This window comes from Equus caballus, chromosome 10 (genome assembly GCF_041296265.1).
Source record: "Equus caballus isolate H_3958 breed thoroughbred chromosome 10, TB-T2T, whole genome shotgun sequence".
NCBI classification, from domain to species: Eukaryota; Metazoa; Chordata; class Mammalia; order Perissodactyla; family Equidae; genus Equus; species Equus caballus.
This window is the reverse complement of record NC_091693.1, coordinates 81,873,732-81,888,412: the sequence shown is the minus strand read 5'-3', so window position 1 is coordinate 81,888,412 and position 14,681 is coordinate 81,873,732. Positions and strand designations below refer to the sequence as shown.

At 38.0% G+C, this 14,681-nt stretch overlaps 1 protein-coding gene across 3 annotated transcripts in view; it reads left to right on the top strand.

The window, feature by feature from the left end:
- The window catches only part of THEMIS (thymocyte selection associated), a 177,639-nt gene that overhangs the window by 159,877 nt on the left and 3,081 nt on the right, over window positions 1-14,681 (top strand). For 2 of the 3 annotated variants that reach the window (XM_023651047.2, XM_070223774.1), the window contains one exon: window positions 3,963-4,116. The exons of the other annotated variant lie outside the window; for it this stretch is intronic. In XM_023651047.2, the coding sequence (XP_023506815.1) occupies window positions 3,963-4,116 (154 nt within the window). The remainder of the gene's footprint in view (window positions 1-3,962; window positions 4,117-14,681) is intronic. 3 annotated transcript variants of the gene reach the window in all.

Here is a 14,681-nt window from a genome sequence, read left to right as displayed (position 1 = left end):
GCTGCTGAGGCCCCCTTCCGGCTCAGAGCCCAGCCAGCATAGTCCCATTTAAAGAAGAAAGTATGCATGGTTGAGAGGGGAAGAGCATGATGAGGAGGGTAAGTGATGCCAGCAAAGAGTCTCACTTGGGAGGGTCAAAGCCTGAAGCCCTGGGAGAGGAGGGAGAGATGGAAATGGCCTTGTGATGAGCAAATGAAATGAGGCCAGTCAACCACAGTTCTGGGCAACCCCCTGCAAATAACCCAAGGCTGCAAGGGACAGGAAACTTGTCAAAGATGGTTTGTCTTTGGGATTGGGGAGAACAAGCTCAAAAGCATTCTCTTTCAACAGGTATGAAGAACATATTCTGGACAGAAAAGGCAGCTTATTAGCATAGATGGATAACTGTATGAAACCTCAGATTATCATCTGAGAAGACTTTTTATATGGATGATTACCTTTAGATTATTTTTCAGTTTATATTCTTGCTTATGCAAGCCTTATTTGCCCTTGGGGAGAAGAGACACAAGTGAATATAATCATGAACTGGGAATCTCAATGAATTGTTTGGAAAAGGATGGTTTTTACCCAACAACATGACCATAGGTATGAAATGAAAGATAGATTTGAAGAAATCTCTCAATTTTTTTCATGGACATCTGGGTTAACTTTTGGGGGTAATGTTTATTTTTTCCTTTCTTTGTTCATAAGAAAACATTCAGTACCTTATAATTGGATCATTGCTTTCAGCAGGAACACTAAAAGCAGCATGCAAACTACAAGCCAAGAACAACATGAAAAATAATTTAATAGTCATTTTACATTAGCAGACACAATCCTAATGACTCATTTCTAATGACAAGTTAAATGGAAATTACACAAAATAAACAGGATTTATTTTTGTAGTATAACTATAGAGTGATCACAAAGAGCTGATGCATGCAAGTTCAAACTTACCTGTGTTCCTCTTTATTCTTTGCACACATTTTATTTTTCTAATTTTCCTCTGGACCTGATCTTCGGGTAGAAGGCTTGACATCATTGAAATGCTTACAGAGAGTTTTATTTCTTCCATTATTGTCAGGCCACAATCCCATGCCTCGGGAATACGGGAACACAGGGTATACATACTCAGTTCTCTAGTTCTCACTTTCCCTGACATCACCATTGTTTACTTTATAATTTCCATAGATAGTGACCAACCCAACTTGAATCAAAGAGATATATTATGGAATACTATATAACTATATAAGTATTCGCAATGATTGCAGCGACGAGTTTATTGAAGGCACAGTAGAAAAGAAGAAAGAGAAAGAGAGGGAAAGGACAGGGAGAGGAATGTGTTTAATGGAGGCCAATTGGGTAGTGAAGAATGGAGCATTGTGAGAATTTTATTGTAGCAGGAAATCAATACCTGGGGATGGTTTGGTGACCCAAGGAACTGGAGGGAGGGGCTAAGTAAATGAGACTGAGAGAATGTGACAGGGTCAGTAGCTTAAGAGACATTTATCTCCCTTTACCTTAGGACAAGGGTACAAGGGCCTGCCTATAATAAATAAAGCAAAGGAGAGGTTGGAAAACTTGACAAGGCTTGACTAGAGGAGGAGATTGCCTCCAGTAAAGTGGGTTCTTAATTATTGAGATGCTAATATGCTAAATGTCCAGTCTGCCAGAGATTTGCATTAAGGAGCCCTGGGCCTTTGCAATACTTGACTCCTGATCAAGCAGTCATTTTCTCTCCTCAGTGTTTCATGTTAAAGGTTTCAGATCTAAGGATTTTAGTTAAATTCTCCATTTCCTCTTTAAAGTATGGGATATAATATAAAGCATACTTTGCATAAACTTCCTATATTTCCCCCTCAATGTTCTAATATTATCAGTTGAATTTGTTTTGAAAAAACAAGAAGCTACATCCCCCGTTTAATCTAGTTTATTGCTCAGTACTGAGAAATTGTGACTTAAAACTCATCTAATAACATGAATAATATTTTCCAAAAGTATGTAGTTCAAAATCCTGAAGTCCTTAGATGCTAGCTGAATCTGCTTCTTTCCGAAGCTATGTGGTAATACAATAATGACAATAAATTTAAAAATTCACACTGAGTGATGGACTTAGGTTTTTGTGTGATGTGGATGGGTCAACTATAAACAAGTGTAGTGATTTAGTTCTAGGTAATACCAACATTCAAACTCTGATCTTTTGAGTTGTTCCTGGTAGCATCACCAGGATCCTATATTTTGCCATTGGGAGAGGAATTTGAGAATTATCTACAAATGACTTTATACACTCTATTTCAATTCTCTGTTTAAACAATTTAAGAAATTGTGTTTGAACAATTTAGAGTCTGAAACAATGTCATATTTATATTTGTATTCTCACACTACACCCAGTATCTGGGATACTATAGATAAATGACTGTTAGATGTAGCAGTTATTTATCACCACATGAGGCTGCATACTCACCAGGAAAACTTAATGGCATATGGTCAAAACCACATTTATTTAGTTCATGAGCCTGTAAGATTCAGTTGACCTGAGTCAGTTTCAGTCAATGAAGGCTGGGTTCACCCAAATGTCTGGAGTTCCACTGCCTGTTGGTTGTCTCAATTCAGATGGCTGGGGTAACCTGAATCTGATCTTTTTCCTGCTCAGCCTCCAGCAGGCTGGTCTAGGTATGTTGTTATGGCATAGTGGGAGGTCAAGAATGAGAAAAAAACAACTGTGCAAGCATCTTTCAAGTCTCTGTGTCACAGGTGCCAACATCCTGTTGGTCCAGAAGAAGCCACATGGACAAGTCAAAAGTCAGAGTAGGAGGGTACTGCAACACTATATGGGAAGAACATGAATACAAAAGGGGTTGAAGAATTGGGGCCACCAGAGCAACCATTCCACCACACTGAAAGAGGAAATGAGCAAACGGATCACAGAGTGACATGAAGAGCACTGGACTAAGGGCCAGGAGATATATTACTGAGGCTTGGCCCTGTGCATTTTGTTAATTTGGGTAAATTATTTAGTCTTGCTGGACCTGAATTTCGCTATTGCCTTTTTCCAAGCTTTAAAGACTTTGATCCAAGCTTTTAACGAATGTAATGCTATACGCAATCTGTAGAAGGAACTTAAAGAAAATTGTTTACTCTACTATCCTGTAGTGAACCAAAAGGGCTAATGTATATGCCCAAAACTGACTGGCTAATTTTGACTGTATGAATCTTTGAATAATTTATAATCATGCTCAAACTGAAGAACTTCTAGTTTGAATATGAGTACGAAGCAAAGTGCTGAAAATTCAATTTCTATTTAGGTCTTTAGTTTTTACTCCTATCTGATGATTCTTTTGGAGAATATAATATGTCAGTATAATATCAACCACTATGACATCTCTTATATGTGAGATGAGTTTTAGAATCTCTTGATGTTATGCCTTAATAATTCATTGTTGTAATGAATTGTTATTCTTAAATTGACTAGAGGAGCTTTGCCAAGTTTGCATAATGCTGATTAAAGTGTAGGTTATTTTAAAGTAGATGTTATGATTTGTTTTATATAAAGAGTACAGAGAGTACAGATGTGAAACCTGCTCTTCATTATACAATATGTAATTATATGATATATAATGAAGTGCTGGATTATTTAACTATAAGAATAAAAACTGAGTGAAAATGTTCTAAATGGAAAATATATTATTAGCTTCACGTGAAAAAAGTAATATACACAAGTAGTCTTTGAAGATGATTTTCTGAGGTGACTTCATATTTTAGTCACTTAGATTACCTCAAAAATTCTGCAACTAATTTACCAAAATATATTGATGAAAATATAATTTGGAACTCACTTTGACATGGAGCATGTTCTGTTTCAGATTTATATAAATAATTTACCACATGATAAATGTTCATCCTTTTCATTATCTCTGGAAAGCATTTATTTTGGACTGATAATTTGCATGTGAAATGAATCACTCTGGCCCATGTCATTTCAGAGTCTCCATGTAGACATATCCAAGAAACCGCACTCAAATCAGCCTGGCCTGGATTCAAAAGCTCCAGTTGGTTGTCAAAATGATTTGGCTGTTCTGGAGAAAGAGAGAAGCAAGAGTGGGCCAACTGCAGCCACAGGCACCAATGCAACCACAGGTCAGTTCAGCCACCGGGATTGGTTTCAACTGCCTACATGACGAATGCATGGTGTGCAGATTCTTACTACCACTTTGTCTGGAATATATGGCTCAGTCAAAGTGACCACCCTGCCTGCAAATCTCATTGAAATGTTGTTTTCAGTGTAGCATAATAGTGAACATTCACAATAATGATAGATCTGTTCATTGTTTGCTGTTATTAGATTTTTCTCCTCATTTATGATTTTCATGGCCAAGCAAGTGTATTTTAAGACTGCTTGTGTTATCATGATAATATTTTGAAATTTTTGCTAGAATTAACTAGAAGGATTAATGGCTTGAGAAGATGTTAAAATAATTGAGATGTTTTTAATGTAAAGAATTGTTGAATATTTAATCTAAGCAGACCTGAGTGATGATAGTTTACTTTGTAGAGATGGTGATCTGATATTTTTCATCTCTACTGGAAGCAAAGCAAGAGCAAATGGGCTTGTGGAGAAGTTGACAGCATTCAATTAAGCGACCCAGACTGACTTCCATATTGTGGAAATGTAGGATGAGTTAGCAAGGGAAATGAGAATTTTCTTTCTTGGCAATATTTTAGACACACGGAACAGCTCAGTTTCTGTTACAATTTATCTTTGAAACTTCACATTTCGTTTGTAGGAAAATTGAAACTGTAATTATTCTTAAGCATACGGTTTGTGCCTTTCCCCTCCTTATTCAGTTTAGTAGCCAGCGCTTTTTTCCTCCAAGGGCATGAAAATGTCAAAATATGAGATACAAAGTCTCTGAAGTGTTTCTGCTGAAACTCTGTCTGTACATCTGGGTTCTTTCATGTAGTTAGCTTACTGGCTTCTGACACTCCTATAAAAAATATCCCATAGAGCTTTTCTTATTACCTTTTCATTGACTCTCTCTGAGTGATAAAAATGAAATTCTGTAAAGGGCTTTGAAAACCATGCATATTGCAGTTCCTCCAAATTTCAAATACTGATCAAGTGTGACTATAAAAGAAACAACTACTACAGTGAAAACTGTTGCAGCATGTTGCGTCTCAAGCTATTATTAATTCATTGGAAACAATTTTTTTTCCTTAAGGTTATAGGTTCTAAAAAGTACCAGGTAATGCAGTTACTGAGATCAAAGTTTTTGTTTCAATCATAGGAAAACTTGTTATCTGATCTACCCCTGTGTGTGCATCTTCCTGGGATGGTATGTGACATCCCCAGCCTTGTACCCTGAATGAATACTGCAGAGTATGTTACAGACCAGGGCAGCACCTGCTTTAGCATATTGCCTGTAAGTGATGGTTTAAAAAAAAAAGGGGACCTGGAATTAAAGTAGTGGTTCTAGGCAAGCGAGATTTCCTAACTTTATTCAAGAGAAGAAAATAAAATCTCCTTATTTAGATTAAGTTAATATCAACATACATTTCTTTAGAAATTATTTAGTATGCTCCTCTGGGCAATATTTCATTTGCTTTCCCAATTTGTAGTAAATCACAGAGTCTGTCTTCATTATGAATTAGAGTTGCATGACAATCCTTAAGTAAAAATACGAAGTTAAGTATAGCTGAAATATAATTCTTCAAACCTCACTTTTATCTTGTCTACTGAGTATGTTTCTTCATTTGAAAAAAAAAAAACTCAGTGGATCTCCACTTAACCTTGACCATGCTTGGCATGGATATAGCTCCTCTCTGAATATTCGATGACCACCTTGGAGTTCAGGATGGGCAAATGATACCCTTTCTGAGCTTTCTCCTCTTTTTAATGCTTAGACTCGAACGAGTCACTTCCCAAATTCACTTTGGGTGAGAGTGGCGGCTTTAGAGTCATTGTAGTGTATCACAGACGGAAGCAAAAGCAAGAACGAAAACTTTGTTAAGACGGGGGTGCTGCTTTTCTAGTCTTGTCCTTCTGGACACCCAGATCTTATTCTTTCAGTTAGATGAAGGGCAACTATTTTAAATACGTATCTAATAATTATGCTAAAGGGAATTCTTTATTTTGGAATTCAATGTAAACAACTAGAAGGTTCGCCGTGAATGGCTGAACGCACGTAGTATGATGAGAGGTTTCTCTCTTGAGGCCAGGAGTATAGCCAACTATACCTCAGAATCAGTACTGTCAGCCCCACTTCCTCTTCACTAAGAAACTGATGGAAATGTCCCACCAGATCTCATGGATGACCTTCTCTGTGTCCTTGGTTCCCTCTGTTTGCCCCACAAGTCCCATGTCTTATTTTAGGAACATTGTTTTTGAGTCTGCATGATATTTTGTCCATAAATTACTGAAAGAACAGTTCTCTGAAAGGATGATTAAGTGGTTAACCTCTGGAGTCTGACCTCAGACTGCTGGGTTTAAATCTTGGCCTCCCACTTGCTGGCTGTGTACCATGAGCAATTTGTTAACCTCTCTATCTTTTTATTTGTAAAATTGAGTTAATAATAGCACTATACTGTAGGCCATTTTGAAGAATACATTAAATAAAATAGGTTAAAGTTAGTATATTACATAATAAATCCCAATTGAATCATAGCTACTATAATTAACTTCTACATCTCTATGAGTTGATTGCTAAGGAAAACTTTGCTTTCCTGACAGTACGTTGTGCCAAGCGCTGGCTGTGCACACCTGATGTGACTCTTGCAGTCTCTGAGTTTCTGTCTGCAGTTTTTTCCTATAAGAACTGTATCCTCTTGGGAATTTCATGGCCTTTGTGAGTCCCATGGTTGTGGGAGGTATTAGAAACCCTCTTTGGAGACGAGTCACTGGCTCCTCTGAGTCCAAAAGTCACTGCAATTGTGCAGAGACGTGGAAGCCCTGCCCTTCTCTAGTGGCCCTCATCCCTGTCTTACCTTAGCTGCGGTAGCTCAGGAGGAGCACAGGGCTTCACTGTTTAATCAGTTTAAGAGCTATTTTTGGCAGATGACGTGTTCAGTGCAAATGTTTGTTTTAAGCTATTTGTTGCACGTCCAGTCCCCAGGGTGGACTTGCACAGGGAGGGTTTACTGGGAAGTGCTCTCAGGAACAACACATAAGGCAGAGGAACCAAACACGTCTGGGCAGAGGGGGGAGTTGAATCATAATGCAGTCGCAACCCAGACCTCGGCTGATCTCACAGGGAGCGCTGGAGCTGGAGTGGCTCTTCAGAGTTGTCCTGTATTGGGGTGAGGGGGCCAGGCTTTTATAGCCTTGCATCAATTAATCATTGATGCAGCTGCCCTGAGAAGGAGGAGTGACTGTGGGCAAGGTGGCTTCCTTCAGCCAAGGGCAAAGTCATTTGGTATCAGAGGATCATCATTTAGTTGTGAGAAGGATGTGGCTATTATGTAGGTCGCTCATTAATTGCAGTGATTGCTTCTGGTGATCTGACTGGCTAAATAGGAGGCTGGTTTCTTTTTCCCTCTTTATGTGTCTCTTTAAAAACTACAATCTTTGCCAGGACAGATAATCTTTTAAAATATGCCTGTTTGATTTTGCCCTACGTAAGTGTTCTCTACTGAGCAAATTTTGTACTCTCCTGATCAAACTTTGATGGAATTTCCTTTCACCAGAAAGCTTCAACTATGTTCTTCTAATTATCCCTACATCTTTAGAGTGACCCCATGCCATGACTCATCCTTCATGGATTAGACTTGTCAAGCAATGAGATGAACCCTGGGCCTGAAAACAAAACACAGATACCCTAAGATCTAGTTCCAGCTATGCAAGACCTGGACGTGTAGCCTTTCACAAGCCTTTTCATTTTTTCTGAGTCATACTTGTCTCACCAAAATAGCGAGTGTGCGAGGTGACCTTTATGCTCTGAAAATTCTGAAAGCATGTGGTTCTATGGCCTAGTCTGATATCGTAGAGTGATGCGGCTGTTGCTCATCTCTAAGTAAGACTCACATGGAAATGATTCACCACATCTAAGAACTTACTTACTGTGGTAAATTAAACAGAAGAGAGGCAACAAGCTCTATGGGAAAACTCTTCACTGTGGTCAAGGTGGAAGCTAGAAATAAAGAATCCATCTATAAGAAGATAAAGAAGTCTTTCTATTGAGTTTTAATTTAATCTGAATGTTTAACCTAAACTTCAGATTTTACTTGTATGATGGGAAACCAAACATAAGTCAGTTCCCTATCAGGACTATTTTGAAAGTGGGGATTCTATATTAAAGACTTTGTCTGAATGACTGAGTATATCGAGAGGTAGGTACTTTGGATATCATAAAATATATTCTTGTTTCTCAATTTTAATAAAGAAACACTTCAATAATTCAGCGTTATTCTTTCTTTCTTTTCTATTTGGTGAGGACAATCGGCCCTGAGCTAACATCTGTGCCAATCTTCCCCTATTTTATATACGGGATGCTACCATGGCATGGCTTGATGAGTGGTGTTTAGGTCCACACCCAAGGTCTGAACCTGCGAACTCTGTGCTGCTGAAGCAGAAGGCACAAACTTCACCACTACACCACCAGGCCGGCCCTCGGTGTTATTCTAAGCAGTGTGTAATGCTAAGCTCAATGATTACTTTTACTCCAAAGACTAGAAAGCCTGTTATTTAAAAGAGTGGATAATTTCAAACTGGTGATCTGAAATCTGGTACATCTTTTATCCTTCTATTTAACATCGATATAGCTTTTTCGTAACATAAACAAAATAATGACGCTAGTAGAACTTCCTTTACATTTCCAGGGGATATTATCACAGTCTGGAAATACTGACAGCCTGAAGTGAAATGTTATAAGATTGCACTTCATTTTATAGCTACCTGCTTTCCTCTTCTCAGGAGGTTTACATGTTTAAGAATATTCTGGAAGGAGAACGGCAGTCACTTCATTCTTTGAAAAATTCTGAAATATCATTTCCTATTAGGCAGTCGTGTGAGTACTGACAGCCTTGCCCCACTTCTTCCCTAGAGATTAATTTATTTCCTGCAGTGCTTGCTCTTCACGGAAAATCTGACTCGTCAGCCTTCACCAATGGGAGATCTCATTAGCAGAATGTTAATTATAAAAGCAAAACCATACACCATATTGAAAAGGAAAACAGTTCTCTAGGCAAAGCAATCTTTTCTTTTTTTTGTTTCCCTCCATTCTCTCCTCAATCCGTGGCTGGACAGGAAGAGTAACCACTGGGGAAACAGCCTGTGAGATGGTGGGGCATAGAGGAAAATGTTCAGGCTTTGCAACCAGGCAGACCCAAGATTCGGTGCTCATTCAAAGAATGTCACATTTCTTTGTGATTTTGTTTCCTTTTTGGTAAAATGAGGCTAAAAATACCCGTTTCACATGAAATTGTGTAATGAGACTGGCACAGAGTAGAGACTGGCACAGAATAATCACTAAAAAATTATTTTATTATTATCATAGAACTCAATCAACGGCCTTTATTTGGCACCTACTGCGTATTGATTCCTGTGTTGTCGTATTAACTGTGGCTCACATGTAACATGAACCCTGGGCCTGAAAACAAAATGCAGGTACCCTGAGGTCTAGTCTCAGCTCTGCACAACCTGTGTAGCCTTTCACAAGCCATTTCATTTTTCTGAGTTATACTTTCCTCACCAAAATAGGAGGTGTGCCAGGTAACCTTTATGACTTGTCAATTCTGATAGCATGTGATCCTATGGCCTCTTCGGATATCGTAGAGTGATGCAACTCTCACTACCATGAGACACTTAATCTATTAGAGATTTGAAGAAATATGTCCTTCAGCTCTTAGGAGCTAGAAGTGTCAGATGGAGACAGGTTATTGAGGTGTCCTGTTTGAAATCTTGCCTACTGTCCATGTCCTCTCTCTTCTTATTACCGCTTTCAGAATGTCTGCTAGAGACATATGAACTTATTTTCTTTTCACCAGTGAGTTCTTTAAAAAATGCAAAAGCTCTTTGCTAATAGTTTTAGATCTATCTAGTGGACTTAAAACTGCATTTGAGTGTATTTTTAAAAATAATTTTCTCTAAAATAAAAATTGTCATTTTCTATTTGATTCAGTCTCAGAAATGAAACTTTGATGAATTAAATCTTGAGGCAAAGAAGACAATAGTATGGCAGAAAAGTAGCGATAGGGTTGAGAAATACGTGCTGGATTAAGAAACAAAACTAATTATTTTAAACCCAGAATGATCGCTAGTTCAGTAACATGATTATGATTAACAAGTCCATTTAAGTGAATTAACTTTTTTCTTATTTCCTCCACATTATTTTATGATTTGAGTGTAAAAGTAGAAAGAAAGAACAATTGAAGCACTAGATGATAAAATAAAAGAGAAGAGATGTCATTGTGAAAACCCATGACAACTGAGACCTAACACGGGGCTGCTACAAGCAGAGATGAGGCACGTACGTGATGCACAATTTATGATAGATGGTATTCTTTCATATGACAAAATAGTATATTTTTAAAGACCATCAACAGTATCTGAACTTGAGTAGAACAAGGGACTGCATATTTATGGTGGTGACCTCTGTCTTTGACATCTATGGAGTCATGTATAAATCATTGATTGATTCTTTTTCATGGTAAATGTATTTTTTTTTAAAGTGTGGAGGTTACTTCTAAATAATAAGCTTTTGAGCCTCTCCCCAATTCCATAATTTTATTCATGAACAACTTTCAGTCTTATCATTTTTAATTTCTTTCCCTCTTTCTTCTACTCTTTCTTCTTGGCAGGTGACAATCTTTCTTTATTCATTGTTCCAAACGAATTATAGTTCTTATTTCACTCAAGAAGCCCATCTTTGTTCTGACCATGAACTAAGCAAAGCAAGAAGGAACAAATGGTGATAACTAAAATTTATCTCAGTAATTTGCTAACTTCTTGTGGATAAAAAAAGTCACTTAATGAGCATGTTAAAAATAGATATTCTTGGGGTCTGCTCTCTAGAGCAGCATTGGCAAACTCTGGTAGTGGTCAGATCTGTCCCATGCCTGCTTTTGTATAGCCCATGAGGTAAGAATGTTTGTTTTGTCATTATAAATTGCTGGGAAAAAATTAAAAGAAAAGGAATACTTTCTGACATGTGAAAATTAGATGAAATTCACATTTCAATGTCTATATAGAGTTTCATTGGAATACAGCTTCACTCACTCATTTACATTTTGTCCATGACTGCTTTCACGCAGTAGCAGCAGTTTTGACAGAGACCGTGTGCAAAGTGTAAAATATTTGCTCCCTGGTCCTTTAGAGTAAAAGTTTGCAGCCTCTGCTCTAGATAGTATGATTCAGAAGCTCTCAGGTTGGAACCTGGAATCTATTTCAACATGTTTCTTGGGTGATTCTGATGCACGGGGTCTCTGGATCACACTCGGAAAAAATAATGCACTAGGAGAATTGAGAACAACCTTTCTCTTCTTCTCACTCATCACATCCACTCCATCAGCAAATCCTATCTGCATTATCTTCAAACGATATCTAGAATATGACCATTTTTACCATGTTTGCTGCTATCAACCTAGTCCACAGCATCGTCATTTCTTGTCTGGATTCTTATATTGGCTTCCTAGCTAGTCTGTCTGCTTCTGCCCTTGCCTCATACTGTCCATCCTCATCACAACAGCCAGAGTGAATGTGTGTACATCTTAGTCAGATGACGTAACTCCTTTTCTCAAAATCCTTCAGTGGTCTCTCTACTTCTTCCCTTTTCTTACCGTTCTAGCTATATTGGCTTCCTAATTATTCCTCAAAAACTCTAGAGGTGCTCCATCCTCAATGCTTACACAGGCTGTTTTCTCTAAGTGGTATAATTTTCCCTGCGGAGAGCCACATGACTTTCAGCTTTGTCTCCTTGAGGTCTTTCCTCAGCCATTGCCTTCTTGGTGATCCCCTCTCTAACCACCTTATTGAAACTGTAACCTTCCTAACTGGGACCACCTATCTTCCCTATACCATCTAACATACTATACACATCATCTCTTTATTTATTTATTTATTTTTGGTGAGGAAGATTGGCCCTGAGCTAACATCTGTGCCTATCTTCCTCTTGTTATTGTTTTTCTTTTCTCCCCAAAGCTCCAGTACGTTCTCGTATATCCTAATTGTATGTCATTCTAATTCTTCTATGTAGGATGCCACCACAGCATGGCTTGATGAGTGGTGTGTAGGTCTGCGCTCAGGATCTGAACTGGCAGACCCTGGGCCACTGAAGCAGAGCGCAAGCTTAACCACTCAGCCATGGGGCCATCACCATCTCTTTATTTTGTTATGGGTCCCCTTCCCCATATGAGGGCACCATGAGGGCAGGGATTTTTATCAGTTTGCTCTATCCTTAGATTCTAGAAGACTGCCTCACTTATTGTGACCTCTCAATAAATATTTCTTGAATAAAGAAATGAAACCCGTTCTGTACTTGACAGATAATGAGTGACATCTATCAAACATTTTCTGTATGCCAAAACAGTTGTCAGGAGTATAAATATAAGACTCACTTCTGAAAAAATGATGCATATCCACTTAATCGCTACAGATGAGAGGAAGAATAAAGCAGCTATTTCAATTTCAACCAATTATTTAATTACAAAAGGTGTTAATGAAAGGAAAGTAGAGGATGGGTACAAGGATGAAAATGGGTACAAGGAAGAAAATCCTGTTGAAAATGTTCAGAAGAGATTCCAGGAAACTGCATTTCACAATCAAGCTGCCTCCTAAAGAGGGTAGATGTGCTCCCTGTAGGTTTGACTGTTCACCATCAAGTTGAGCAAGTTGAGGAGACTGGTACCCAAGTTCCCAAAAGGGAAAACGAGCAGAGTGTGACTGGCCTTGTTTCAAATAAACTCTTCAGGGAACATCAGCTTTATAAGAGAATGTAAAGCAGATTTAGGTACACTTGAACTTGATTCCTCTAAAATAAAAGAAAATGGAGACTTTCTTTGACTCAATCCTCTCATTCAAAAAATTTCTCATCTAATTTTATGTATATAAAGCTTCATTTTGTGGATTGAACAGTAGGTTTTTCTCACAAAGATGCAGATTTTGACCATTGAAGGACACTTTTGACTAGTGAGAGATATTTTTTAGAGAGCAAAGCAAAATAAAATGAAATTGCATTCTATATCTATGCCTCTGTGGATGAAGTGTTTGGCTAGATGCCTGAAGAACTGAATGTACATGATTCCACAGTCTTCAGTTGATTTGATCATCTAAGTAATTCTGAATATTCAAAAGTAATCAGTGAATATTCAATTCAGTGTAAGAAACATCACCTCCATATTAAGTTTGTGACATTTCCAAAAGGAATGGTTGATGAATGCCAAAAGAGTTGAGGATTTTAAATCAACTTGAATTTTGAAACCTAAATAATTACCAGAAATATTAGTTCTTGCACATTTTGAGGTTTCTTGAAAGCTAATGCAATAAAAGACACAGTTTCTATTCAATATGAAATCTGCTCTGTCAACTTGAGCCAGCCACTAGAGCACAGATGTTTTTTAGAACCTTCCTGTACTGGGAGGAAGATTGGGCTAGATCAGGCAGAGAGAGGTGACTTGTAAGGTCCCTTCCAAAACTAAGGTTGTTTAATTCCTATTATTTTATATTCAAATAATTTAATTATCCTAATTCCCTCACCTCCCATTTTTCTGCTTAACTATGTACTATCTTGAATCAGTTTATTGACAAAGGAGAGTGGGACTAATAACTGTCAAGATGACAGATTGAGCTATCAAATGACAGGCTTATAACAGTTTTATGTGAATATTAGGTGGTAATAGCAAGTAATATTTCTGTAGCACTTTACATTTTACAAAGCATTTGCAGGTCCATTATTTCGTTTGATGTTTCCTCCGCTCTATGATTCAGTTATTACTCTCAAAACTCATTCACAGATAAGGAAATGGAATTCCGAGATTCCTCAAGACACACAGCCAGTAAGTCTTAGAATCAGGAGTCAGACGTAGGTTTTCAGGTTCTTCTTCTCTATGCTCTAATCTATTTCATTTGCCCTCACCCCACTTCTTCCCCCAAGAAACGCGACACTGAGAAATACTGCTGTTATCCCTTTTTACAGATATAGTCACAAAGATAGTAGGTGATAGGAGTGGGAATTAAATCTGGGCACACTGCCTAAAAATCCTGTGTTCTTTCATCTATAATGCTTATTCTACAATGTGTAGTTTTATTGCTGTTTGTGATGTAAGAAAAGCTTAGAAATCGAAAGGCAGCAATTGGGGATAGCAGATGATGAGGAGAGAGCATGAAATCGAGGCGAGCATGGAATCCAGACTTCCTTGCTCTCATCAGGCCACTAACTACCCTCACCCGACCCCAGCCACCAGCCCCAGTTAACACCAAGGGGAGATGTTGACAGAGAAAAATAAAATCAGGTTGCTGGGGAAATTAACATGATATGTGGAGAAATTCTGTTTCTTTCTACTTTGGCATCTCCTTTCTTCTTTCCCAATTAGTCTGTGAGCCCCTCAGAGGTCAAAAAACTATATTTTGCCTTTCTATTTCACACATATAATAAAAATAGCTAACAGTGAGACAGTAAAACTCTTCACTGTAAAACACCAACTGTGTACATTTATTAACTTATTTAATCTTTGCCATAAACCTATAAAATAGGCACTATTATTATCGCCCCTCT